This window comes from Acanthochromis polyacanthus, chromosome 18 (assembly GCF_021347895.1).
Source record: "Acanthochromis polyacanthus isolate Apoly-LR-REF ecotype Palm Island chromosome 18, KAUST_Apoly_ChrSc, whole genome shotgun sequence".
Classification (NCBI taxonomy): Eukaryota; Metazoa; Chordata; class Actinopteri; family Pomacentridae; genus Acanthochromis; species Acanthochromis polyacanthus.
Window position 1 is genome coordinate 10,715,367 of NC_067130.1, and position 14,609 is coordinate 10,729,975.

At 39.5% G+C, this 14,609-nt stretch overlaps 1 protein-coding gene across 1 annotated transcript in view; it reads left to right on the top strand.

Annotated features, from left to right (window-relative positions):
- nup214 (nucleoporin 214) overlaps positions 1-14,232 on the top strand; it is a 35,851-nt gene extending 21,619 nt beyond the window's left edge. The window contains exons 30-36 of the mRNA XM_022204048.2: positions 219-286; positions 399-576; positions 1,330-1,482; positions 5,989-6,160; positions 9,683-9,828; positions 10,979-11,012; positions 13,227-14,232. Coding sequence (XP_022059740.1) covers positions 219-286; positions 399-576; positions 1,330-1,482; positions 5,989-6,160; positions 9,683-9,828; positions 10,979-11,012; positions 13,227-13,263 — 788 coding nt within the window. The 3' untranslated portion in view covers positions 13,264-14,232. The remainder of the gene's footprint in view (positions 1-218; positions 287-398; positions 577-1,329; positions 1,483-5,988; positions 6,161-9,682; positions 9,829-10,978; positions 11,013-13,226) is intronic.
- The last annotated feature ends 377 nt before the right edge of the window (positions 14,233-14,609 follow it).

A 14,609-nucleotide genomic window follows, 5' to 3' on the forward strand; every position in this document is an offset into this window, starting at 1 on the left:
TAGACACAGCTCGTCATTCCTGTCCACAGACTTTATGGGGGGGTCCAAGTTTCCAGAGTCAGCTCATTCTTTTTATGGCATTGGGGGAATAATGGGAAGCTATATAGTGGTGGCTGTAAAATTTGTGTGTCATCAACAAACAAGTGCCATCTAGTAATGTAGTGTAAACAAAGAATGCCTTGTCTTTGATTGCATTTTACCGTTTGTTCTTACCACAGCTTTTGGCTGCTCTTCTGCCACCCCTGTGTTTGGCCAACAGTCTAACAGTGGGAGCATATTTGGACAGGTATCTACTGTTTGATTAATAGAGAAATCCATGCATAATATGTATAAATGCCATTTTAACTTTAAAAAATGTCCCATTGTTTTATACAAATCAGATAACATTTCTCTTTCAGCAACAGCCATCATCTGGCGGAAGTCTATTTGGCTCAGGTTCAGCCAATACAGCCGGCTCATCTGCTGGTGGAGGATTCTTCAGTGGTCTGGGAGGCAAACCGAGCGAAGATGCTGCCAACAAGAACCCGTTCGGCACCGCTGTCTCCACTGGAGGGTTTGGACAGTCCACTCAGACAGGTAGACAGCTTCTAAGGCCCCGTCCACACGAAGACGAAACGCTGAACAGTTTCAAAAACGATCGCCGTAAAGACGAAGGCGTCTCAGAAAATCTATGCATCTACACAAATGCACTCGATACGCATGGAAACGCTGTAAAACACATGCCAGACCTCTAGGGGCGCTGTAACGATATGACGGAAGCACACGCAAACAGAAGAAAAAGACTGTGGGCATGCGCACTTGCGGAAAAAGTTGTAAACACAGAGCTTCATCATCACATTTGCTACACTGTATGCCGCCATTGTTGTTGTCGTGGCCACGTGTGGCGCATGCGTGTCAATGAAGATTCGAAAGTATGACGCAAGCGTTTCTGAAAAGCAGCGGATCGCCCATACACACGGAGCTGCGTAAACGGCGTTTCAAAATCTTTCCACTCTGGAACCCATTTTCAAAAATGATCGTTTACAGACCCCCAAAACACCGTCTTCGTGTGGATGATACGCAGATTCGGCAAGAAACTTATGCGTTTAGACCTCGTTTCGTCTTCGTGTTAACGGGGCCAATGGCAATATATGAGGAAAAATCACAAATTGATTAGTCTGAACACTTGCTTCCGATTTATGTTGAATTTCTGAGATGGTTTTATTTTCATTCTAGTCTCTTTGAATATGTTGTTGAGTTTTAACCATGCTTTGCTGTGTGCTTTACCGTACAAGAAACCAATTGAAAACCTTTTTGAAAGTTACATTTATCTGCCTATATCTTCTCCAGGTACCAACAGTCTCTTTGGGAACAGTGGTGCCAAGGCATTTGGTTTTGGACAGTCCTCCTTTGGAGAGCAGAAACCTAGCGGAACCTTTAGCACTGGAGGAGGAAGTGTTGCATCCCAGGGCTTTGGCTCCTTCTCTTCACCTACAAAACCAGGTAACGCTTCAGCTCTATTGTTTTTTTTTTATTCTTATAGTGCTGTCATTCTTTAAAGCTTACTGTCTTCTTCTTCATGTACTCTTACCTGCTATGAACGCTGTACTTAATTGTACTTTGCAGCTAACATTTTACAAGGAAACCAGATTTTCAGATCACATTTGTTTCCACGTGCTGTTCATTCTTCCTTAGGCTAGTGATTCAATTTGTTAATTAGAACTGACACAAGGACCAAGGAATGTAAATACTTTGGTTATGCGATAACTCTGTGCATACACACATTCACCTCAGAGGGCCTGTATTAGTTATGTTTCATATTCCCTCTTCTTTCACATTTTCTCAGGGTCTGGCTTAAGGGCTCTGGTTTAGTGATGTGTGAGGTACAGTGATAGTGGGATGGCTGTGATAGAAACCCTGTGCACCTATACATAATCTCATTTTACTCTGCAGCCGACTCTTGACATTGCACTCTCCTTTATCTTCTGAGCTACTGTGAGTGCCCTTATCTCCTCACCCCAGCAGAACAGAAAGTGAGTCAGTCAGATGCTCTGTCATTACCTGCCAGAATATTGCTGATGCCGTGTTAGTTTCAACGCTGCTAGGTCAGAAATCTGAAAAGATCTGACATTTTTATTTTAGTAAAAATGACATGTACGATACACATAATATCTACTTAAGCTACATTATTTCAAAAACTCTCATTATAAGCAATCTTTTTCTTGCTTGTCATGTTTTTTGCTGTAGTACTGCAGATGCCACTGCATGGTTATGGTAAATTCAAATGCAACTAATTTATTTTTTACAATCATGTAGTACACTGCTGAGCTAAAACATTATGACTGCTCACAGATGAAGCGAATAATTGATTATTTTGTAACAATGGTCCATGTCAACGCCTGAATACAGTCATTCTTTGCTTTGTCCTTGCTGATTTGTTATGCAATGCTTGGTGAACGATCGTTACCATTTGTCTGAAAACATCCACATGTTTTGCCATCAATTGATTGTTTATTTTGGTCTCACCGCTTTAAGACCTTTTTGTTTCATTTATAATGGAAGTGACTGATGTCAGGCAGTTTGGTAACAGTTTGTTTTTGTGTCACTTAGGCTGTCATGACATGTGTCAGACCTCCATACTTCAGTTTTGACATGATGAGAAAAATAACATGAGGTACATGTAAAGGAATGAAAGCATGAGGATGAAACTACATCCACATATAAAGATATAAAAATACGATGATCTTGGGAAATGCGGAGCGCACCTATATGCGCTGTTTTTTTGTGCTTGTAGAAAAGACTGCATGTAGAAAAAAATTACTCTGTTCCATCTGGGACAAATGTGACGTTAGAACACCCTAGTTAACTCTTTTCATGGTCATGTTTGGTCGCTCACCTGTCTGAGCACTGCAGCTACCCAGCAGCAGCTCCCACAGCCTGCAGTGTGGGACGTTTAGGGAACATTGGAAAATGCGGTGTCTATCGATTTGAAAATGCTCAGCAAGTAAGGGGTTTTTCCTATGACAAGGTGGGAGGTGGGACCAAATGAAAAGTCTAGATAACCCTGTTGCATATGTGCCGCCCCAAATGGTACACAATGAAATTGGCTAACCTACACTCCAGCAGTGACGATTCATCCACGTTTAATTAGTTCTAGCTCAGGCACATGTACTTTAATAGATGTTAGTAAATGGATCAGTTGCTTTTGAACAGTAAAATAATATACCGACATCTGAGATGATGCTCAGGGCTCAACCTGAGGTCGGTTGCTGTGTGCACATGATTAACTGTAAAACTGCAACTGTGTGTGACAACTCAGTTGTCTGAGGCGAGGAAAGTGCACAGTAGTGTTACCTGTTAGATCTTTCTCGGTCTTTGTAGGTGACCAACCCACACAATGAACTTTCCGTATGCCAGTGATATCAAAAATGTAAACCCAGACATTATATTTTAGTTTTTCGTGCTTATGAGTTACGGGCACAATTGTAAAATTGAGTTATGTTTGAGACATCAACGATGAGCTGGTGTTCATTTTGATGTGGTTGAAATAGTAGGAAGCAATGCCATGCATTTTGTTTTCTTGTGGTAAGCATTTGGGGAACTCAAATGTTGCGATTTACTGCACTGGTAGTCGCCCACTTGATGTTGCCAGCAATTACATACCCTGTCATCGCTACACGTCACTGAGTTTCATTGACATTTCATGGTCTCTGGCTGCCGCATCACTTCTTGTTCCTTCCTTAAGGCAGAAGACTTCCAGTAATTCAAAGGACACTAAACCAAATGAATGTGTTTCAGAGCCATGTGCGATTAGCTTATTACGCTGGGGACTGGCGTTATTCTTGATAAACACGTATACATGCATGAAGTACATACATGACCAAGCAATTAATTAGGCACAACTAATGTCATCTAATACAGCCCTTCAATAAGTGCTACTTTTACCACATGTATACATTTTCAGTTTATGTTCACACTGTGAGAAAGGTGATAATTCTGTTTTAATATATAGGTTGCAGTAAATGGTGGCAATGTATTCGGCAGCATTTGTTGCACTGTGATATAATATAAACATACATAAACAGTGTGCAAAATAATATGATTATGGTGTAAACTCCCTACTACACTCCTAAGAAACCAAGCTGCAGAAATGTGTAGCATGCTAACAATTTAGATTAGATCGGGTGCACAAGAAATGAAGGATAGGGTACATTTAGGAAAGAAAAGCTAACTTAATGCCTTTCCAAATGGATCTGTGGATCGTGTTCTTCTTTCTTTGACTTTTTTTTGTCATTCTTGGTTGGTACACGCAGTACTAGCAGCAGGCATCCAAGCAAACCCTCAGCTCCACTGGGATATTGGTACTGCTCAGCACACTAATGCCCTATCACTGGCCTATGTAAGGGGAATGTAATCTTGTTACATTAGCTCAATCAATTATTTACTGGGGCATGCTGCTTGCCAGGCTGTAATTTCAGCACACCCTTCTCTCCCCTGCCACTCTGAAGCTTTGAATTGGTGTGAAGTATTCACCCTGTCTGTAAGCTGTCATAGTGTGCTGTTACAAAGAAGTAATGTACTGTACACAACAAGACACAATACTGTCACAGCAGTACACATACGTTTCTTGTGAGATACAATAGGGGAAAATTTTGAAATATGATTAAAATACCTACTTTTTATCACGGCTTTTTACTGGTGTTATTAACCTTCTGGTAGTGTCAGCCCTGGTTCACATATGGAATGTATGTACAGTGATATTTACACAGGAGTTCTACCTGCTTTTATCTCGGTTTGCCGTAGAGGCCTTAAATCAGAACAAAATACCATCGGCATAGGTGATACATCGTATGCAAATTCAGTATGTATGGAAGGTTTTCAGACTCTTTCCACATTTTGCTATATGTCAGACTCACACTAAACGGAATTCTTTTTTTTTTTCCCTCACCAACCTACACACAATTCTCCACATTAGTAAAGCAAAAATAGGTTTTAGGAGTGTTTTGTAAATTTATTACAGATAAAACTGAAATACCCTTTTGACATAAGTACTCTCACCCTTTAGTGAGTAGTTGGTTAAAGCTCCTTTGGCATCAATGACAGCCTCAAGCCTTGTTGAGAATGATCCTACAATCCTATAAAGAAGAGATGCTTCGTGCCTGGTTTCCTCAACACTCACTGTTGGGACTCGTGGCCAAGTATTTCCCCATTCTCACCATCTCAACAAAGGAACCGTGGATCTGATTCATAGTGACCACTGAGTTCTTGGTTTGCTATCTGACCAAGGCCCTTTGTCCCAGATTGCTCAGTTTGCTGCATGGCCAGATCTAAGGAGACTGTTGGTGGTTCCAGACTTCTTCCATTTGAGTGATTATAGATGATGATAATGGATGCTACTGTGCTCTAAGGCGCTTTCAGTGCTGCTGTCGTTTTATTGGGTCCTTCCCTGGGTCTGTGCCTGCTTGAACACAGTTCTGTCTCACAGGTCTAGGGACAGTCTCTCAAACTCATGGCTTACCTTTGACTCTGACATATGCCCTTAACTGTGAGGCCATTTTATAGTTGTGTACGCCTTTCCTAATTATGTCTAATCAAAAAACATCCTAAAGGGCCACTGATAGAATTAAGAGGCACCTAAGCAATATTATGGCTTTGCAAAGTGTCTGAATACTTAGGTAATGTAGACATTTCAGTCTTCTGCTTTTAATAAATTAGTGAAACCAACAAGCCTTTTTTTATTTGTTATGAAGTTTGTTGTGTAAATGAGAAGCATTTTTTTCCCAGTCCTTTTAAAATCAATCTGAAAAATAACAATGTGAAGCATTTAAAAGGGTCAGAGAGATTCCGTGTGCACCGTTTGCTATTGTCACACCATGCTTCAAAACCCACAGAAACCGCATTAAGACCTTTTTGTCTCTTCTTTAGAAGCTATGCTGGGAACCACATAACTCCCTCTATATGTTCCACCGTGTTCTGTCACAGAGCTTTTATCTCGTTTCCTTTCTGCAGGTGGTTTTGGCAGTGCTCCAGTGTTTGGGAGTCCCCCTTCGTTTGGTGGCACCCCAGCATTTGGTGGTGGAGCGTCGTTTGGCTCCAGCCCTTCTTTCAGCAACCCCATGGGTTCCTCAGCCGGTAAGGTGTTCGGAGAGGGAACAGCTGCTGCCAACATGGGAGGATTTGGGTAAGAATCTTATGTTCATTGAAAGGGTTGAATGAAAGTTTGATGAAGCCGAGGCCACAAAATGGATCAGCAACAGACTCTTCATCAATGGCAATGAGAAATTAGTTTAACAGAATAATCAATAATTTCTCCTACATACATCAAATGCAAACTGTCATGAAAGCACATATTGAAACTGCAAAGTTTGGTTACATGAACGAACCTCAGGTGTGCTCCCTCATTGGCTCATAAACATCCTATCAGACTTCACCCTCCATTGTCGTCCCCGTTGGTTTAGTTCAGGTGTCTCGAGGTGAGCTAGTCTGAGACTGCCCTAAGAGCTGACAGCCTTTCTTTCAGGGTTTCTGCAGGGCATTAAAAAGCATTATCAGTCATTAAGTTGATTTTGCAAAAATTAAGGCCTTAAAGGGGAGCTTTGTTTTTTTTCAACCTGGGGTCTCTTTTCACATGTCATTTCACACGTGAGTGATGGAGAAATGAATTTTTGACATAGCTCCAGTATTTAGCCAGGCAGGCAGCTTAGCAGCTCAGCTAGCAAAAATTATGGGGCAAATATCAAAGTCTGCCCTAGCGTGCTTTTTGCCCCACACTGACCGGCTCAGATAGTCTCAACGAGTGTCCCACAACATACTAGAGATGAGAAGTGAACAAAAACCTCCACATTACCTGGCGATCGCTCTTTGTTGTGGTCTGTATCCAAATCTCGGGACGCTAGAAAGAAAATCTCGTTCCGAAATCGTGCGATAGCTCGCGCCAAAACACCAGTGGGGGAAAGAGCCGTTTGCCAGTCAGTGTGGGGGAAATAAAAGCACGTGTAGGGGGGCAAGTTGCCCCATACTTTTCGCTAGCTGAGCTGCGAAGCTGCCTGCCTGGCTAAATACTGGAGCTATGTTGAAAATTCATTTCTCCATCACTCACATGTATGAAATGACATATGAAAACAGACCCCAGGTTGGAAAAAAACTGAAGTTCCCCTTTAAATGGCATTAAAATCATTAAATTTGATTCTCAGTGGCATTAAAAATTCTTTGTGCTGTTTTCAAGAAAATATTTGACAATAAAATATAATATATAATTGTAGACTGCGATGCATCTGCATAAACATGCCGAAGCATTGCGATAATTGTTCCAGCCGGTTGAGTACAATTGCCAAAAACTGGATGTTTATAAAGTGGCAAGCAGGCTGGACTGGGAGGAGGAGAGCTGGGAAATGCAAATTCAAGCAAAAATGGCTAGAAAACATGAAATTCAGAGAATTGACTGCAGCCTGTTGGTGGTCAGGGATGGTTTCCGAATTCAGAAATAGTGAAAAGTAAGGACAGTTTTCATATAAAAATCATCTTTTACAAAGAAACAAACCCCTGTTCTTTGTTGAGTTCACGGTCATGGCATTAAAATTTTTTACAGTACAGCATTAAAATGGCATTAAAAAGCATTACATTTGACTGGCTTATTTCTACAGAAACCCTGCCTTTATCCATATTTATTTATTTGTGGTTTTCATTGTTGTTGACATAAAAATTCCCCACATACCTAAATAGCTTTAAACCAGAGTTGTTAAATTACAAATAATTTTCCCCCCCTTGGTCTTTATTAAAAATTGTTCATTAAAAAAATAATCATCATCAATATTGAGTGAAGTTAAATATTATTTTGAGATCAATGTTTTAGTGATGTTGCCCACCTCTAGTTTTGATAAGCCAACATGTAATGTCAATTTCAGAACAGCCAGTATGTTTTAATTTTTCAAAGACAATTTTTTGCTCCTAATTGCTAGTTATTTTTTTTTGCTGGCATTCAAAACTAAAAGTGGTAATAGGTGGTTTCTAGTTGCTGCTTTGGTGACAATGGCAGCTTGTGCTGATCCCAGTATAAATACATCTAGACTCACTTGGCAACGAATGGAAGTGTTTTTGTTTTTACATCTGTGGTTTAGGTTAACGCCCCCTCCAACATTCAAGGTGTGAAGCAACAAATATTTTATGTGGCACAACTAAAGTAATAAGCTAGTGTAACACATTACGTAGACCAGCTGTTTATTTTTTTTTCTCATCACATCACTGCAAATAGCTACTTTGTGAAAATGCCAGCATCACCAGGCTATGTGTGCAAAGCAGAAGAGGAGGCAGCGGGATTTTGCCTGCAGCTTGGAGCAGCTTTTTCGAAAATCAGAGCATCTGTGTGCTCGAAAGCATAACACATAAAACAAGCAAAGGACAGCATTCACCACCCTGTTAAACACCCCATTAACATTATAGGACTGAGGTAAAATAAACTGAATCTCAATTATTAAGTGAACGAATCCACTTTCAGTATATGCACACATCCTGATTCCTGCAGGTAAGCCTTCAGGCAGCAGGACTTGGTATTGAGGTCTTAAAATTGACAGAAAAATCTTAGTACAAGATGTGCTTATTAGCTGTGTCTGAGTCTTACGGTCTTTACCAACGCTGAATTTGCTCAGCATTTGTTCATCTGACAAAGCAAATATGCAGCATTGTGACTCACGCGTGTCGATTCATCCTGTTCACATCAGCTGCAGAGTTTTTCTGATGCCAACTAAATTGGCTGTCACTTTTATTGAACCTCCAAAGCTGTCTCTATCTCAAACATGTTGGACTTTCCTTTATTGCTGCCTCTGCACAGCACGATGTTATGACGGGGTAGATTAGGAGCGCTTGTGTTGATGTAACTTATCACTGTGTAATGAAAGAGCTGAAAAATTGTCATATACAAATGAGATTGCATTCAAGTAGATGATTGAAATCACAATTACTTGTTTAGCCCTACTCTGAAGTGTAATGGGCTGACATTTTACCACTAAATATAAAAGACCAACAAGTCAGCCTTGTTCAAATTCAAATTCATTTTTAACTGCAGGGAAATTGATTACTTAATCTTTTCCTCATTCTCGTCATTTCCACTCCTCTGATTTTGCCTGCTGTATTAACCTTTTGTGCCTTCTCCGCGTGCATCTGTTTTGATACCAGAGAGCGTGGCAACAGGCCAAAAACTCTGGGGCTCTGTGCAGGACTAGATTATTCCCCTCAGATAATCTCACTTTGGGGTCATGCAGCCTGCAGATTAAACTGGCCTGCTCTCCCTCTCTCTCCCTCTCTCTCCCCCTTGTTTTGCTTATACTCTCTTTTCTCTCTCTTGGGAGTCAGTGGGCATGAGTCCTGTAGAGGGGATTACCGCTTAAATCCCAGCCTTTCAATCCTAGCACACGCAAATACTCACACACATACACCAACTTACATCTTCTGCCTTGCTTGCATGTTTACTCGAAGCAGAACAAAGAATGCATCCTGGTTGTAAATTAGTTCTCTAATCTTTCTTCTTTTTACCTCTCCATCCAAATAAATTGTTGGTTCGAAGCACGGCTGCTTGTTGCACGGCACCCAGTCCTAAGGCTTAATGTTTTCACGCATTTAGTCTCATCATTACTCCTCAGTGTAGCTATTTATTTTTCAGTCATGCCTCTTAATTTAACCACATCACACCCTCTGCTTCTGTTTTCAGGTTCGCCTCACCCCCCAGTGCTCCGTCTTTCGGTGCTCTAGCCAATCAGGCCGCTCCGTCATTCGGGAGCCTGGCCCAGCAGGGCCCTGGGTTTGGAAATCAGCCCAGCAGCTTCTCGGGCTTTGGACAGCAGCCACAGGCAGGAGGTGAGACTACTACTTTAGTCGCAGTTTTTTTTTCTTTTCTTTCCCTCCCTCGTTGTCTCCTGTTGTCCTCTTTCCTTCTAGCTTTTATTTAAATGTTAAAACCCACCACAGTCAGTCGCTCAAGTGTAATCAATAAGCCATTCTTCCAGTATCTCTACAGTTGAATAATGGCGATGACAGGGCATCTTTTAGCCTGTGAGATCTGCCCAGTGTTTACCTCTTTTTATCCTAGTTAGTTATACAAGCAGTGCAAATCACTATTTTAATCCCCAACCCACAATTTATCTAATAGCTCTTGGAAAGCTTACTGCTGACGGATAACTTTAGCCTTTTATTTCAATATTTATACATTTAAAATATAAATTTAAAAAAATCTTTTATTAATAGATTGAAATGAGCAACATGAAATTAAAAGTCTTACTGAAGTATTACTGAAACACCTTCACTTGTTGTAGTGATTATACTGCCAGGGTCGATTGCTCACCATATGAAGGCTTATACACAAACTTTTCCTCCAATTTCCTCTTTTGGTGGCAAGTTTTGGGTTAGAATAAAACACGCCGAAGACCTTCTGCCTCCACAGAAACATCAGCTTTCCAATTTCAAGCCTAATCAAGTCAACTTGGTTAGTTTTTATAATCATTACACCTTTACTGCAACAAGTTAACTGTAAATAAAGTAAAGAGACAGCAGTAATCTACATCAAAGAGCACCAACATGAAGGTCATGTTCTGTGAATTACATTTGAATACTGAATGAATTGAACTGATGATGAAACTTCCGTCAACTTTCACCCTGCATTCCTGCAGATGTAGTTCTGTTTGCAGAGATGATGGTCATGCATTTCTCCGAGTTTGACCCACATAACTTAGTTTGCCATCTTCCTTCTATTTTTCCTGTGATTATTGTCTTTTTCTCTTCTAGTCTCCTTTACTTGTTAAATCCTATTTTCCTTTTTCCCCTGCAGCCTTTAGTGGCTTTGCTGCTGTTTACATGCCTACTGTACAGTTGTCCTCAGACACACAGATTTGTCTGTCACGGATGACTCATGCTGCTAAATGAGATTTCCATTAGGACTGTTGGCACACTTACAGCCCCAAGTTTTTATTGCTGTAATCACCCAATTAATCACCATTTCTCTATTTTCTAGGATTCTCCGGAAACACCTTTGGGTCTGGAAATCAGTAAGTGTGGCCAATATGTCTAGTTTTGATTGGTGTCTTTTTATGTTTTCAGTGAGAATGAGTAGGCAGACCTACATTTCTGTCGCTCTCTGCCAGCAGTGTGTTAGGACTCTGCTGAAGCTCACATTTTGTCTTCCTCAATTAGGCTCCCTGTAGCACCTTTCAGATTCTTCTCCTTCATCGGTCTTTGTCTTCTTGAGTCCGATTCAGCACTATTGCTGCTTCACTGTCTAAGTATACAGTGAATGTTTTGTGTTTGGCACTTTAACTAAGAGATGAATAACACATTAAAACTATTTTAGTAAATAGTACAATAAATACAGTAGAATTCTGCACATACTGTATGTACAGTTCCTTCGAGTATCGATGCAGTTCATCATTCTCAGCCCCTGTGGGAAGTCACTCCCTAAAAAGGGTGGTGCATGATTTTGAGTAGCTTTCTTACTAATTACTCCCTTATGATTGGTTTTTCATTCTCATCACATTGCATCTCCTTTTCTGTCTCTCATCCCTCAGTTCCACTTTCTACCTTTTCCTTCTCTTTTTCTTACACTGCTTCTCCCTCCATTTGCTGCTGTGTGTCACATGGCAGCCAGCGTTCCCCGGGGTGTGTTCCAGCGGAATGCACTCTGAAGTGTGCAGGAGTGTGTGGAGACGAGGCTTAGCCTATTGGACACATTCACATGCTGTTAATAATCCTTTTCTCTCACTCTTTCTTTGGTTTCCTCTCGTGTCTTCCCTCCACTTTACTATTTTCTGCTTATTTTGATATTCTTGTTCTGTTGCAACTGCATCGAAGTAACAGTCCCTTGATTTTTTTTTTTCACAAATATGCAAAACAAGCATTGTTTTGCATTTTATAAAGTCCCAACACGATCACAATGGGGAAGAAATTATTAAAATCCAATTCAGACTGCTGGAGCATTATTTGTAGGAACGTGCAGTCGTGCTCAAACCTTCACAACAGAATAGAAGCTTTCTACAAATATGCTCCAGTTATTGCCCTTCTCTACAAAAATAATATCCCTTTTTACAGAAATGTAAATACAGCAAACCCCTATTGGGATTATGAAACTCACAAATGACATGACATATCACATATTTCATCACCACCACAGCAAAAATGCAACATAATGCAACAAGATCAAAATATCAAAATTCACTTCATTTGCAATGTTGGTTAAAAAAGCTTTGAACCCCAAAGAATTTCTGCTTGTATTTTCACACATTTTTCACTCGCTGTGGGCTTGTTTGTCACTGCAGTGTAAAGTCCTTCACTTCTGTGGAAACAGCACAGACATGGCTAGAAGTGAAGAGTCTTCTACACATTATGACAGCAATAATGCCAAAAATCATAAAGGAAAAAGATAAAACTGCATTTGAATTTCTTGAATTATACAAAAAATGAAATAACTGAAATCAATATGTACAGCATTGTGTTACCAACACTAAACAAACAAACTGGTGATTCTTCTAGTTTCCATCCTGGTTTCCTGTCTGTTTGGTGAAAGCACAGCCTGCAGTTCAGCCACGAAATGTCTCCGAATTTTTCTAACAGTTGTACTGAGGAGCGCCAAGTGTTTATATTATTACGATTATTTTTTCCTTTACAGAATCTGGTTGAACCAAATAGTTTATATTTGGTGTTTTTTTTTTATTTTTTATTGTGTCATCATAAAGGGATTTTGATAACAGAAAATGTCAAGCTTAGATTTGGTTAATTTTCAAAATAACACAGTTCAACTGAGTGGGTTAAAGATCATCAGAAAGTGGAAAATATTTTTCATTTTTTGTGTTTTTACAGCTTCTGGCTCTGATAAATCAGCTAATTTTGGCAATTGTTTAAATGATAACTTGGCTTTCAAACCTGCTGATGGATTTTAGGGTTCACAGGGTTAATTCCACAGTTTGTCGAAAACTTGTTTCAAAGAACAAAGAAAAGAATTTTTAAAAGTTGTCATGGGATAATTGGACGCGCTGTCCAATATGGCATTGATTAAGATGAAAACAGGCTTTTATTCATTGCAGTATTACGGGACATCTAATCAATGAAAAGGGAAAGAAAAAAGATCTCGGTGCCTACAAATGAAATATCAGATATTCTCTGAGTTTGATTCACACACTGAAGATGTGGTTCAGATAATACTCCTGCTGCTCGCTTTACAAGCATTAAAACTTTCTCTTTCTTCTCTGTCTCCTTATTTCTTTTTCCAGATCAAGTCCACAAACATTTGCCAGTTGGAGAAACTAGTTTTATTAAGGCTCCATGAGTAACTGTACACACCACTGCGATAAATCTTCCTTCAATCAAGCTCTTTGTGCCACACAATGGGAGAAGAGAAATACTGCATCGCATTTGGGTTTAAGGGATAAACAAAGTGAATTAGGAGATATATTTTCATGCATTTTCTTAGCAAAAAACTTTTGTATATTTTAGAAAAATACAGCTTTTCAGTCAAACTTGTTTGCTGTCTACATATGCTTTATTCGTTTATGCCATTTTATGAGGTCTTAGCTTGTTAAGACAGTGAGGTAAAGTGTTGCCATTGATAAAGGCAGAAGAATGTACAGAATGTAGCCACACGGTATTTATCGATATGCACTGCCAGTCAAAAATTTGGACACACCTTCTCTTTCAATGCTTTTTATTTCTTTCTTTTATATTCTGCATTGTAGGTTGATACTGGAGGTCCACACTTTTTTTGTTTACAATATAATTCTTTATGTATTCTTTTATAGTTTTCATATCTTCAGTACTAATCTACAATGTACAAAATCATTAACTAAAAACCATTAAATGAAAAGTTGTGTCCAAACTTTTGATCGGTAGTGTAATTACAAGGTATTTTAGCCTTATTTCATTTTGTGGCCTGCATTTCAAATATTCAGTCTCTGCAGATGTACAAAACCTTCCAAGCTTTCCTATTGAACATTTCACTCTTTCATGAAATTATGCAAAACTGTGTTCTCAGTGTAGCTATATATTAAAATTCAGCTCAGTGCTGTGTAACTGTCAATGCAGCCTCCAACAGAAACGGCATATGTCAAAAAATGTTCCCCTTTGAAGAAGGTATTAAAATTAAACAAACCCAGCGTTTTGAGTGATAATGAAAAGTCTTTGAAATGCAAAGGGGGGAAAAAACTTTTTCAACTCATTTCTGCAGTAAGCCCTTCCCTGGTTGTATATTTTTACATGGAATAAATGAAATTTCTCAAGTTATTTGTCTACTCTAAATATGGACTCTCCTCATATCTATGACTTTTTTGTTATAGCAGTGATGTTTATGCTTCTTTTCAGTGTGTGATACAAAACCATGAACAAAAGCGAATATCATTTTCTGGGAATAGTCTGACTTTTTCGCTCACTGTGTCAGGAGCTAAATTATGCTGCAACAACAGAAACAGCTTAAACATTCAACACTATTATAGCATCACCCTTAAATATTTGACAAACTATCTTATAAAATAGGAAGCTGTTTTCATTTCCCATCATTTTATTGAAGTAATTGTACACCAAACATGTTTTGACATCTTGATGTAAATTTCAGCGTGGCAGTTTAATGTCCTATGCTGGGTAGAAATTCTAAAAATTGCGTT